The following is a 13,829-nucleotide window of genomic DNA, read 5'->3' on the forward strand; positions in this document are numbered from 1 at the left end:
GTAATCTGTGAGGTCCCGACTGATCAAGAATCTCTTAAATGTCCACATGGACTCCAATCCCAGTGCTCTCTGTGGAAGGGAGCTCCAAAGACTCACACCTCTCTGAGAGGAGAAATGCCTCCCCATCTCAGTCTGAAATTGGTGCCCCTTTTATTCTGAGATGGTGCCTTCTGCTCCTAGACTCTCTCATGGGGGGGAACCCTCCCTCTCAGCATTGACCCTGTCCAGCACCTTCAGAATCCGAAATGTTTCAATGGGATCGTCTCTCGTTCTAAACTCCAGCAAGTAGAGTCCCCACCAGTGTAACCTTTGGTCAGGAGACAATCCCTCCATAGCAGAGATGATTTTTTTTCTGAACTGCCTTCAATGTAATGATATCCTTCTTTAAATAAGGAGACCAAACCTGCTCACATTTCTCCAGATGTGGTCTCCCCAGCACCTTGTCCAGCTGCAGTAAGACTTCCCTACTCTTACACTCCAACCCCCCTGGAAATAAGGACCAACATTTCATTAACATTCCTGATTTCCTACTGCCCTGTGTGCTTGCTTTTTGTGTTTCGTGCAGATTTCCAGCCCAAGACCCTTCGTGTTACAGCTCTCTGCAGCTTTGCCCAATTTAAATAATACCCTGTTCTTGTGTTCTCTCGTCTGAAAAGAACACATTCACATCACCCTAGCACCTCAGCAGGATTTGGGGACACTTCCTAGCCTTTGCTTTGCAAAGTCTGGTTGCAGAAGGAGGTTTGTAGCAACTGGCTCTTCCCTGTCCAAACCAGCTTGAGGTCAGTTAGCGGAAGAGAGTGAGACATGGGCACATCAGAAGGTTATGGCAGGGAGGTCCATCCTCACCAACAGAGCTTTGGTTTGGGCTCTGTGGCTTTCTGTCAGAGGTCTTGGGCAACAGGGGACAACATCATTTGAAAGGAAGGGTGGTTTGTGCTTTGTCTACCGATGTGACAACTCAACCATGTCTAATAAGCAACCTTTAATCTCCTCTGTAGTTGAAAATTACAAGTGGTGTCAAGAAGGCAAGAACCACGAAGGCAAGATTTACACAATTCTGGGTTTGGTATTCGTTTCTCTTGGCGTAATCATCTGGATCGTTTGGTAAGTGCTACATAATTACAGCGACTAAACTGAATTTGAATGAGAAAAAAAACTGCATTTAAAATAATTGTCGCTAATTAATTCACTGCATTTAATTTAGCAGGAATTGGGGCAGTAAGTTTCAATTTCGAGAAAATTGCAGTGATTTAATCTTAAAATTAACCTTCAAAGATATCAATGTCAAACACAGAACATAGAACATAGAAAAGTACAGCACAGAACAGGCCCTTTGGCCCACAATGTTGTGCCGAGATTTAATCCTAATGTAAAATATAGTAACTTAACCTACGCACCCCTCAACTCACTGCTCTCCATGTGCATGTCCAGCAGCCACTTTAATGTCCCCAATGACTCTGCTTCCACCACCACCACTGGTAACGCATTCCATGCATTCACAACTCTCTGCGTAAAGAACCTACCTTTGACGTCTCCTTTATACCTTCCTCCCAATATCTTCAATCTATGACTTCTCGTACCAGTCAATCCTGCCCCTGGGGAAAAATCTCTGGCTATTGACTCTATCTATGCCTCTCATTATCTTGTACACCTCGATCAGGTCTCCTCTCTTCCTCCTTCTCTCCAGAGAGAAAACTCCGAGCTTATTCAGCCTTTCTTCATAAGACAAGCCCTCCAGTCCAGGCAGCATCCTGGTGAACCTTCTTTGCTCCTTCTCCAAAGCCTTGAAAACATTCATGTTAACTCTTAATATTGTAGCATAGTAGTGTTCTGTTAGTCTTACTCAAGCAATGATTTGTCAGAAAATCCCAGCAGATCAATCACAAAATCTATTAGATTGTCCTAAAAAAATGCCTAGTTCACTCATCTCCCATAGGGAAGGAAATCTGCCATTCTTAGCTGGCCTGGCCTACCAGTGTGACTCCAGACACCAAAACAATGTAGTTGACTCTTACCTGACCCCTGAAGTGGACGATCAAGTTAGTCAGTTCATGGCAACGAGAGATGGACATCAAGTCAAGGCTCTGACAATGATGCCTGCAAAATGAGCAGAAAATAAAGACACATTGGTGTGTGACATTCCCTTATCACGGTAACCTAAATTGAAAATATTCCAGGAGCCTTTTATAGATCTGATGCCAAGAGATATAAACTTCATCCAAAACAAGTACTGGTTATAGGTTGAAAAAAAACCAAGCAAAATAAATAAATGAAACAAAACAGATTATAGTTTACGAGAATACAAACTCATATTCCTGTTTACTGACAGTGATATGTTCATTTGCAGGATGATAAACAAATGGAGGAATAGACAAGTAAGTATTTCATAAAAATGATTTGATTCATGGATTAATTCAAGCATGGACATAATCTTGAGGATGACAGACTTGATCAGTGTACTAACGGGTGAGAAACAATGACTTCCTTAATAGCACAGCAGTTCCTGTTAAGACAATCGACAAACACAGTGACTTTGCCACTTTACCCATCTGCACAGCTGTCCCTCACATACTCTCCTTGTCTTCATCAACCCACCTCTCTCAGGATCCGACTAGTCCCAGTGTCTTTGTTGGTTTCAGCGATTAGAAATAATCGAGCCAGTTCGACATTGAGACTTCCCGGTCGGAATACTGCCTCCTGTTGAGCAAATCAACACTCAGCGGCTTTTAAATTGTTATAGTGTCATAGAGGTGTCCGGTAAGGAAACAGACCCTTCGGTCCCACCTGCCAGCACCCGGCCCATATCCCTCCAAACCCTTCCTATTCATATACTCATCCAGATGCTTTTTAAATGTTGTCATTGTACCAGCCTCCACCACATCCTCTGGCAGCTCATTCCATACATGTACCACCCTCTGTGTGAAAAAGTTGCCCCTTAGGTCTCTTTTATATCTTTCCCCTCTCACCCTTAACTTATGCCCTCTAGTTCTGGACTCCCCCACTCCAGGGAAAATACTTTGTCTATTTATCCTATCCATGCCCCTCATAATTTTATAAACCTCTATAAGGTCACCCCTCAGCCTCCGACGCTCCAGGGAAAACAGCCCCAGCCTGTTCAGCCTCTCCCTGTAGCTCAAACCCTCCAACCCTGGCAACATCCTTGTAAATCTTTTCTGAACCCTTTCAAGTTTCACAACATCCTTCCGATAGAAAGGAGACCAGAACTGCTCGCAATATTCCAAAAGTGGCCGAACCAATGTCCTGTACAGCTGCAACGTGACACCCCAACTCCTGTACTCAATACTGCGACCAATAAAAGAAAGCATACCAAACGCCTTCTTCACTCTCCTATCTACCTGTGACTCCACTTTCAAGGAGCTATGAACCTGCACTCCAAGGTCTCTTTGTTCAGCAACACTCCCCAGGACTTGCCATTAATAGCACCTTTTTGCTGCCTCTTGACCCTCCCTTCCTTATTGTGATATTTCCATGAGCAGGACAATAACAGAAGACAACTCACAGATGCAACTCAGGATAACGTGAGTAATTTCGAGTTTTTTTGTTTGCAATTGTCACTGGGAATGGGCAAAAAAGGTTTCCCTGCAGGAGATGGGAGGAAGAGAGCGGTATTCCCCGTGATGAGATAGTAAACAACGAAGAGATTTCCTTGAGAGTGGGTGCTTCTGCATTCAGTGAGGGAGTTCAGGAAGACAGAGGGAGGTTAATGCTCAGTGTGGTACTGTGTGTAGCTGACCTCTATACAACTTATCCACTTGGACACAAGCAATTCTGTTTCACATTTCTAAACCCATTTTACATCATCAGATTTCCCAGGGGCTACTCTGGTCAATTTAAACACAGAAGCATCACAACTTACAGCTGGAACGTCTTCACTCGATCCATCACGTCCCTGCCAACTGACGGTTACATAGACATAGACATACAACAATACAGCACAGAACAGGCCCTTCGGCCCACGATGTTGTGCCGAACTTCTAACCTAGATTAAGCACCCATCCATGTACCTATCCAAATGCCGCTTAAAGGTCGCCAATGATTCTGACTCTACCACTCCCACGGGCAGCACATTCCATGCCCCCACCACTCTCTGGGTAAAGAACCCACCCTGACATCTCCCCTATACCTTCCACCCTTCACCTTAAATTTATGTCCCCTTGTAACACTCTTTTGTACCCGGGGAAAAAGTTTGGTTACCCAGCGTCATGCACTTTTCAGCACTTGGTTTGTAGCTTTCCAGGTTCAAGCAGAACCCAAATGGGTGTAATGGACCTTCTGTCTCCATCACTCTTTCCAGTTGTGGGTTCAGGTCCCTAGTAGATGTAAATGAAATGTATAGTCACCATGGTATCAGCAGACTGCTCTTGCATTTGAGAGTGTGAGACAGCTGGTGGCATGGGTGTCAACCTGGTGAAGCAACCAATCAGGAATGCTTACTTGTCAAACAGCATCTTGGGAAAATGGGAGAAAATGGCTGAGAGCTGGTTCAATGTTAGAATTTCATCAAATCTCTCCAGCGTGGAAACAGGCCCTATGGCCCAACAAGTCCACACCGAAATGCCCACAGACCCATTCCCCAACCCTATATTTATACCTGAACAATGCCCCTAACCTACACATACTCATGAACACTAATAACATGGCCAAGTCATCTTACCCGTACATCTTTGGATTGTGGGGAGGAAACCAGAGCACCCAAAGGAATCCCACGGGGACATGGTGCGAATGTGCAAACTCCACACAGTCACCCAAGGCTGGAATCGAACCTGAGCCCCTGGCACTGTGACCTAACAGTGTCAACCACTGAGTCACCAGGCCACCCTATGGCATAGGGTCTTATGGTCAGGATTCTAGATTAGAGTGGTGCTGGAAAAGCACAGCAGTTCAGGCAGTATCCGAGGAGCAGGTCACATGCTGCCTGAACTGCTGTGCTTTTCCAGCACCACTCTAATCTAGAATCTGGTTTCCAGCATCTGCAGCCCTTGTTTTTGCCTTATGGTCAGGAGGAGATCGAGTCCAGTGCAGTCTGTGACAATGGTGCTCCATTAACAAGGTTATGTTGTCTTTGTTTTTTTTTCAGGAGATTGTAAAGATACAGGTTCTGAAATACTTGGTTTTGAAACGTTTTAGGGTCAGTTTGAGTATAACTAACAGATACTATCTCGGTGAAAAGGCTTTCAAGTTTAAAAATAAACACTTGGACAATGAAAGGGGAGTGGCCAGTTCTCTCAGGTCAGCTTTTCTCTGGTTTGGTCTGGTTTTAGCAATCTGGGTGTTCACTAAAAAACAGGCAGTGAGGCTGCAGGTCCAAGAAACAGCTCCATGGAAGAGGATGGTCCATGCTGCCGTCTCTCTCCCTCTCTCTCTCTCTCTCTCTCTGTCTCTGCTGTGAGACTCTGTGTTTGATTTTACGTTTTGTGCCAAGGGGTGTTTATGAGGATTGTAGCAAGTATTTGGAACAGCAGCATTAAGTTGGGATAGTCTGTTGGGTTTTCGGAAAGGTTAACTTATTTTGTACTCTGTTCACTTTTGGTTGTGTTTCATTCGGTAATCTTGTAAGTAAATGCTGTTTTGTTTAAAACTAAGTGGGTGGGCCAGCTGCATCCCTCCTGGAATATCCACTATACACCTGCTTAAAGCAACTAGCAGCGTTAGGGTCTGTGCTACCTTCTTGAAATGTTTTGAGGGGTTCTGGCCTGGTCTATAACAAGTCTCCCTGAAAGTCAGCATCTGAAATGAAATGGGAGGGAGTCCATGTCTCAGGGAGTGGATGAGGGAAAGTGGGAAACTGTGAGTGAGACATCAAGAGTGAATGTAGCTGAATATGTGGGTGTGTTGGGGAGAGATTTCAAAGAGGAGTCTTAAGTTCCTGTGTTCAGCACAAGTCAATCTTTACCAAGATTTCTTTGCCAAAATAGGATCAGAGAGTTATGGATGTATACAGCATGGCAATAGACCCTTCGGTCCAACTTATCCATGATGATCAGATATCCTAACCTAATCTAGTCCAGTTTGCCAGCACCTGGCCCATATCCCTCCAAACCCTTCCTATCCATATATCCATCCAGATGCCTTTTAGATGCTGTAATTGTACCAGCCTCCACCACGTCCTCTGGCAGCTCATTCCATACACGTACCATTCTCTGCATGAAAAGGTTACCCCTCAGGTTCCTTTTATATCTTTCCCCTCTCAGCCTAAACCTATGCGCTCTAGTGTTTGACTCCCCAATCCTGTGGAAAATACTTTGTCTCACCCACCCCAGGGAAACGACTTTGCCTATTTACCCTATCCATGCCCCTGATGATGTTATAAACATCTATAAGGTCACCCCTCAGCCTCTGACACTCCAGGGAAAACAGCCCTAGTCTGTTCAGCCACTCCCTGTAGTTCAAACCCTCCAATCCTGGCAACATCCTTGTAAATCTTTTCTGAACCTTTAAAGTTTCACGATATCACGAGACCAGAATTTCACACAATGTTCCAAAAGTGGCTTAACCAATGTCCTGTACACCTGCAACTTAGCGACAAGATTGGAGTATCGCAGTAAGGGTGTCTTGCTGCAGTTATCCAGGGCCTTGGTAAGGCCACACCTTGAGGACTCTGTGCAGTTTCAGTCTCCTAGTCTTGAGGGAGGGACATTCCCGCTATTGAGGGATCCCAGTAGAGGTTCACCAGACTGATTCCCGGGATGACAGGACTCACATATGGGGAAAGACTAGATCGACTGGGATTGTACTCACTGGAATTTAGAGGAATGAGGGGGAGGAATTCTCATGGAAACATAGAAAATCCTGATGGGATTGGACAGGCTGGATGTGGGAGAAATGTTGGGGGAAGTCCACAACTAGGGGTCACAGTCGAAGACTAAAGGGGTAAGCCATTCCGGACCAAGATGAGGGAGAATTTCTTCACTCAGGGAGTTGGGAACCTGTGGAATTCTGTCCCACAGGAAGCTGTTGGGGCCAGTTCATTAGGTCTATCCAAGAGGGAGCTGAATGTGGATCATGAGGCTAAAGGGATCAAGGGGAGAGGGTGGGAATGGGATCCTGAGATTGTACAGTCAGCCATGATCTTATTGGATGGTGGTTCAGGTGCCAAGGGCTGACTGGCCTCCTCCTGTATCTATTTTCTGTGTTTCTATCGATCCCCCGTCAACCATCTCAGCTCCAGCGAAAACATTCCAAGCGATTCCGCCTCTCTCTCTCAATCACTGAAATCTCACAAACTCTTAACATTCTCTTGTACCTGTGTTTTGGTTTTTGCCACTGTTTACCTATTATTTACAATCTATGCTACTTAACTCTGCGATCTGCCTGGATTGCTCACAAGGGAAAACTTTTCCACTGTGCCTTGGTACACATGACAATAAATAAATTCAATTCTGGATTAGTGGTGCTGGAAGAGCACAGCAGTTCAGGCAGCATCCAAGGAGCTTCGAAATCGACCTTTCGGGCAAAAGCCCTTCATCAGGAATCATAAATTCAATTCAATTCAATTCAAATGCTCCATCCCAGGGCAACATCCTGATGAATCGGCCTCTGTACCCCCTTCCAGTACAATCCCATCCTTCCTGTAAGGTGGGGACCAGAACTACACACAGTACTCCAGCCATAACTGGCTAAAGGGATAGTGTAGGAGGAAGGGTGTTCGATTTTTGGATCATTGGGACAGCTTTTGGGATAGATGGGATTTCTACAGTATGGATGGGTTGTCCCTGGATGGGAAAGAATTACATTTCTTGAGAGATCAAATATTTTCAGAGATCTAAGATCTTAAAGAGATCTTAACTGATCCGGGAGATTTTAAATTGATCCAGCAGGGGGATGAAACACAAGAGGCGGTGTAAAATCTTGTCCAAGCTCCAATCAGATCTAGAAGCAATACTAGCACAGTCCAGTAGGTGGAGATATTATCAAGCTGGTGGGGGTTCAGAATCGATGTTGTGAGGAATGGGAGGGTTTGTGTTATAAGGAGAGGCTGGATAGGCTGGGACTTTTTCCACTGGAGTGTAAGAGGTTGAGAGGAGACCTGATTGAAGTTTATAAAACAATGAAGGGTATCGATAGAGTTAATGGTAGCTCTCCCTGTAGCTCAAACCCTCCAGCCCTGGCAACATCCTTGTAAATCTTTTCTGAACCCTTTCAAATTTCACAACCTCTTTCTGATAGCAGGGAGACCAGAGCCCTTAGGAACAATTTCCACTGGACATTCTGCCTCTCTCAGTCAATTTTACACATCCCACGTTACAATGATGACCTGCGATATTGATGTCATTATTAGCCACATCCCTCTCACATACACACCTAGTCCTGTAAATGCATGGTAAATTACAGGCATCTCTATGGACAGCTCTAGGTCCTCCCATAGGATCATAGAATCTCAGCATTGTGGAAGTAGGCCATTCAGCCCATTGACTCCACACCAACTCTCCAAAGAGCTTTGGCATCTATTTTCTTTCTCTGAAATTCATGCAGTTGCCTTATCTTTCTCAAATGCATTCAACAGCACCCTAAATGTGAGAAAAATTGCAGTGTGTCCTCTCCCTTTTGGTGTCCAAGATCAGCTATTCATAAAGTCTGATCGGGAACAACTGAGCAACTTTGAGAGTGATTGAATGTGAAAATTGTTTTGAGAATCCAGTGATATCGAGGCTGATTTATTCTGGTTAGTTATCTCTGAACTGATGTAATTTCCCAGAAAGTGGATCCTTTCAGCTTCCATTTTCAACAGAGATGTTTCAAAAGACAGAGTGAGGACATGGTCCATAACTGAGTATGATGCAGCTCCCTATGAACTTCAAATACTATGGTCCTCTCTTTCCCTCTGAATAGCATGACAATGCTCTCCTCAAGTGAAGCCAGACTGTGCCATTTCAAAGGCTTATGTTGGTTGATCATTTGCTTGTTCTCGTTAACACTCACAATGTTTTTACAACTTTCTTACAGAACGTCAATGTGCTTCCCCTACTGGAGATGGAACAGAAGGGTGAGCTTTTGTCTGCAGCACAGAGTACTCTTCACAGTTTGAGTGCCTGGCTAGGTGCAGGCTAGAGGATAGAGTGGCAAACTGGGTATTGTCAGGCTGGAGCCAAGGCTGGGTCAGTGCCAAGTCCTGATGCAAAAAGGAGCATCAACCCCAGCCTGCTGACTACACGAGGGGAGAGTGGTGTCAGTCCGGAACTCACTGACTGTGAAGCTGGGACTGGCAGACACCCTCAGCACATTGGAGAAGAGTCTAGATGTACGCTTGTCAAACCAAGGCTATGGGCCAAGTGTTGGGAAATGGGATTAGAATAGGTAGGTGCTTGGCTTTGACGAGCACAAACTCAATGGTCCAAATGGTCTTTTTTACCCTGTGCTGTTGACATCTGAAACTGGAATTTAAAAAATTAACTTGATTGAAACTCAAGATGTCCTGAGGGGATTTGAAAAGGTGGATGTGGAGTGGATGGTTCTTCCTGCCAATAGGGACAGGATTTGCTCATAGAGTCGTAGAGATGTACAGCACGGAAACAGACCCTTTGGTCCAACCCGTCCATGCCGACCAGATATCCTAACCTAATCTAGTCCCATTTGCCACCATTTGGCCCATATCCCTCCGAACCCTTCCTATTCATGTCCCCATCCAGATGCCTTTTAAATGTTGCCATTGTACCAGCCTACATTACTTCCTCTGCCAGCTCATTCCATACACGTACCACCCTCTGGGTGAAAAAGTTGCCCCTTAAGTCCCTTTTAAATCTTTCTCCTCTCACCCAAAACCTATGCACCTCTCGTTCTGGACTCCCCCACCCCAGGGAAACGACTTTGCCTATTTACCCTATCCATGCCCCTCATGATTTTATAAACCTCTATAAGGTCACCCCTCAGCCTCCGACGCTCCAGGAAAAACAGCCCCAGTCTGTTCAACCTCTCCCTGTAGCTCAAATGTCCAAACCTAGCAATGTCCTTGTCAATCTATTCTGAACCCTTTCAAATTTCACAACTCCCTTCATGTAGCAGGGATACCAAAATTGCACACAATATTCCAAAAGTGGCCTAACCAATGTCCTGTACAGCAACAACATGACCTCCCAACTCCTACACTCAATGCTCTGACCAATAACGGAGAGCATACCAAACGCTTGCTTCACTATCCTGTTTACCTGTAACTCCACTTTCAAAGAGCTGTGAACCTGCACTCCAAGTTCTCTTTGTTCAGCAAGAAAGAATAGTGAAGAAAGTGTTTGGAATGCTTTCCTTTATCGGATGGTGCATTGAGTATCAGAGTTGGGAGGTCATGTTCTGGCTGTACAGGGCATGAGTTCATTCACTCTTAGAATACTGTGTTCAGTTCTGGTCTCCCTGCTACAGGAAGGATTTTGTGAAACTTGAAAGGGTTCAGAAAAGATTTACAAGGATGTTGCCAGGGTTGGAGGGTTTCAGCTACAGGGAGAGGCTGAACAGGCTGGGGCTGTTTTCCCTGGAGCGTCGGAGGGTGAGGGGTGACCTTATAGAGGTTTGTAAAATCATAAGGGGCATCGAATGGGTAAATGGACAAGGTCTTTTCCCCCTGGGGTAGCAGAGTCCAAAACTTAAGGTGAGAGGGGAAAGATTTAAAAGGGACCTAAGGGGTAACTTTTTCACACAGAGGGTGGTGCGTGTGTGGAAAGAGCTGCCAGAGGAAGTAGTGGAGGCTGGTACAATGACAGCATTTAAAAGGCATCTGGATGGGTATTGCTAATTGGAGCGGCTAAGCTGATTGAGAAGGACTGCTCTCTGAAACCTCGCAACATCGACAATGGGTGCAGGAGTCGGCCATTCGGCCCTTCAAGCCTGTACTACCATTCAATACGACCATGGCTGACAATGCAATCTCAGGATCCCATTCCCACCCTCTCCCCAATGGGTTGTGTGCGGTAACAGACCATGTGACAGCAAGGCCTGGTGTGTGGGGTCTGGGATAAGGGCGTGGGAGAACATACCTCCAGCCCAAAATTGTTGAACTCAATAATGAGTCCAGAAGGCTATAGAGTTTCAGATTCCTTGATCCCTTTAGCCCCCTAGTCCAATCCAGCTCCCTCTTGGATATATCCAATGAACTGGCCCCCAACAGCTTCCTGTGGGAGAGAATTCCACAGGTTCCCAACTCACTGAGTGAAGACATTCTCCCTCATCTCAGTCCAGAATGGCTTACCCCTTAATCATAGACTGTGACCCCTAGTTCTGGACTTCTCCAATATCCTTCCCACATCCAGCCTGTCCAGTCCAATCAGGATTTTATATGTTTCTATGAGAATCCAGCACTCCTCCATTCTTTAAAATTCCAGTGAGTACAATCCCAGTCGATCCAGTCTTTCCCCATATGTAAGTCCCGCCATCCCGGGAATCAGTCTGGTGAACCTTCGCTGGGGCCCCTCAATAGCGAGAATGTTCCTCCCTCAAGACTAGGAGACCGAAACTGCACACAGTCAAAGATTTGTCCATCAAATCTTAACTCGGCTTTAAGTATTTCATTGTCTCCTCACTTTATGATCATGTTGTTTTATCCCAGGGTGCATTGACAGACCTGACAAGACTGAGAATGAAGATGAGTCAAGTGAGCTGAATGCTGGTAAGGATTTAGAGATCTCACATCATGATAAAATATCCCTGAAAGGTTCGAGAGGAACCATCAACCTCTCATGGGCAATAAGCGATAGACAACAAACACTGGCATTGCCAGTGATATCCACATGAAATGAAAGACATATTTAAACTCCACAGAGTTTTGCAGGCGGTGGGGTGGGAAGATACCCACGATATTGATCTGATGGAGAAACTACCTTGAGTCAGCAGTTGAATCCACTTGATTTCTCTCTTCGAATCCTTATAGCACGGAAGCAGGCCATTCTGCCTATCGAATCCACACTGACCATCCCACCCAATTTCTGTAACCCTGCTAATCCATGGCTAATCCACCTAGCCTGCGCCTATTTGGACACTATGGGTAATTATATCATGGCCAATCCACCCTAACCTTTGGACTGTGGGAGGAAACCCACGCAGGTACAGGAAGAATGTGCAGACTCCACACAGATAGATGGCCGAGGTTGGAATTGAACCCAGGTCCCTGGTGCTGGGAGGTCACAGTGCTAACCACTGAGCCACCGTGCCATCCAAGATCCACATCCTCAGAACAAGGGTCATTCCAGTTGATGCATCTGGCTATCTTGGCTGGATACACTGGTTAGTTAACTGAGAAATATCCTCTCACTTACAGTCATAGAGATATCCAGCACAGAAACAGACCCTTCAGTCCAACTCGTCCATGCCGACCGGGTCTCCTAAATTTATCCAGTCCCATTTGCCAACAGTTGGCCCATATCCCTCTAAACCCTTCCTGTTCATATATCCATCCAGATGCCTTTTAAATGTTGCAATTGTACCAGCCTACACCACTTCCTCTACCAGCTCATTCCATACACGTCCCACCTTCTGGGTGAAAACGTTTCCCCTTAAGTCCCTTTTAAATCTTTCTTCTCTCACCCAAAACCTATGCACCTCTCGTTCTGGACTCCCCCACCCCAGGGAAACGACTTTGCCTATTTACCCTATCCATGCTCCTCATGGTTTTAAAAACCTCTATAAGGTCACCCCTCAGCCTCCGACGCTCCAGGGAAAACAGTCCCAATCTGTTCAACCTCTCCCTGTACCTCAAATGTCCAAACCTAGCAATGTCCTTGTCGATCTATTCTGAACCCTTACAAATTTCACAACTCCCTTCCTGTAGCAGTGAGACCAGAATTGCACACAATATTCCAAAAGTGGCCTAACCAATGTCCTGTAAAGCAACAACATGACCTCCCAACTCCTACACTCAATACTCTGACCAATAACGGAGAGCATACCAAACGCTTGCTTCACTATTCTGTTTACCTGTAACGCCACTTTCAAAGAGCTGTGAACCTGCACTCCAAGGTCTCTTTGTTCAGCAACAAAGAATAGTGAAGAAAATGTTTGGAATGTTTTCCTTTATCGGATGGTGCATTGAGTATCATAGTTGGGAGGTCTTGTTCTGGCTGAATAGGGCATGAGTTCATTCACTCTTAGAATACTGTGTTCAGTTCTGGTCTCCCTGCTACAGGAAAGATTTTGTGTAACTTGAAAGGGTTCAGAAAAGATTTACAAGGATGTTGCCAGGGTTGGAGGGTTTGAGCTACAGGGAGAGGCTGAACAGACTGGGGCTGTTTTCCCTGGAGCGTCGGAGGCTGAGGGGTGACCTTATAAAGGTTTATAAAATCATAAGGGGCATCGAATGGGTAAATGAACAAGGTCTTTTCCCCCTGGGGTAGCAGAGTCCAAAACTTAAGGTGAAAGGGGAAAGATTTAAAAGGGACCTAAGGGGTAACTTTTTCACACAGAGGGTGGTGCGTGTGTGGAAAGAGCTGCCAGAGGAAGTAGTGGAGGCTGGTACAATGACAGCAGTTAAAAGGCATCTGGATGGGTATTGCTAATTGGAGCGGCTAAGCTGATTGAGAAGGACTGCTCTCTGAAACCTCGCAACATCGACAATGGGTGCAGGAGTCGGCCATTCGGCCCTTCAAGCCTGTACTACCATTCAATACGACCATGGCTGACAATGCAATCTCAGGATCCCATTCCCACCCTCTCCCCAATGGGTTGTGTGCAGTAACAGACCATGTGACAGCAAGGCCTGGTGTGTGGGGTCTGGGATAAGGGCGTGGGAGAACATACCTCCAGCCCAAAATTGTTGAACTCAATAATGAGTCCAGAAGGCTATAGAGTTTCAGATTCCTTGATCCCTTTAGCCCCCTAGTCCAATCCAG

General features: G+C 45.7%; 1 protein-coding gene across 3 annotated transcripts in view; it reads left to right on the forward strand.

The window, feature by feature from the left end:
* Nucleotides 1–13,829, forward strand: part of LOC140458842 (V-set and immunoglobulin domain-containing protein 1-like) — a 50,303-nt gene that overhangs the window by 23,542 nt on the left and 12,932 nt on the right. For all 3 annotated transcript variants that reach the window (XM_072553523.1, XM_072553524.1, XM_072553525.1), the window contains 5 exons: nucleotides 1,002–1,107; nucleotides 2,351–2,378; nucleotides 3,501–3,542; nucleotides 8,968–9,007; nucleotides 11,555–11,614. In XM_072553523.1, coding sequence (XP_072409624.1) covers nucleotides 1,002–1,107; nucleotides 2,351–2,378; nucleotides 3,501–3,542; nucleotides 8,968–9,007; nucleotides 11,555–11,614 — 276 coding nt within the window. The remainder of the gene's footprint in view (nucleotides 1–1,001; nucleotides 1,108–2,350; nucleotides 2,379–3,500; nucleotides 3,543–8,967; nucleotides 9,008–11,554; nucleotides 11,615–13,829) is intronic.

This window comes from Chiloscyllium punctatum, chromosome 34, assembly GCF_047496795.1.
Source record: "Chiloscyllium punctatum isolate Juve2018m chromosome 34, sChiPun1.3, whole genome shotgun sequence".
In the NCBI taxonomy this organism is placed as follows: Eukaryota; Metazoa; Chordata; class Chondrichthyes; order Orectolobiformes; family Hemiscylliidae; genus Chiloscyllium; species Chiloscyllium punctatum.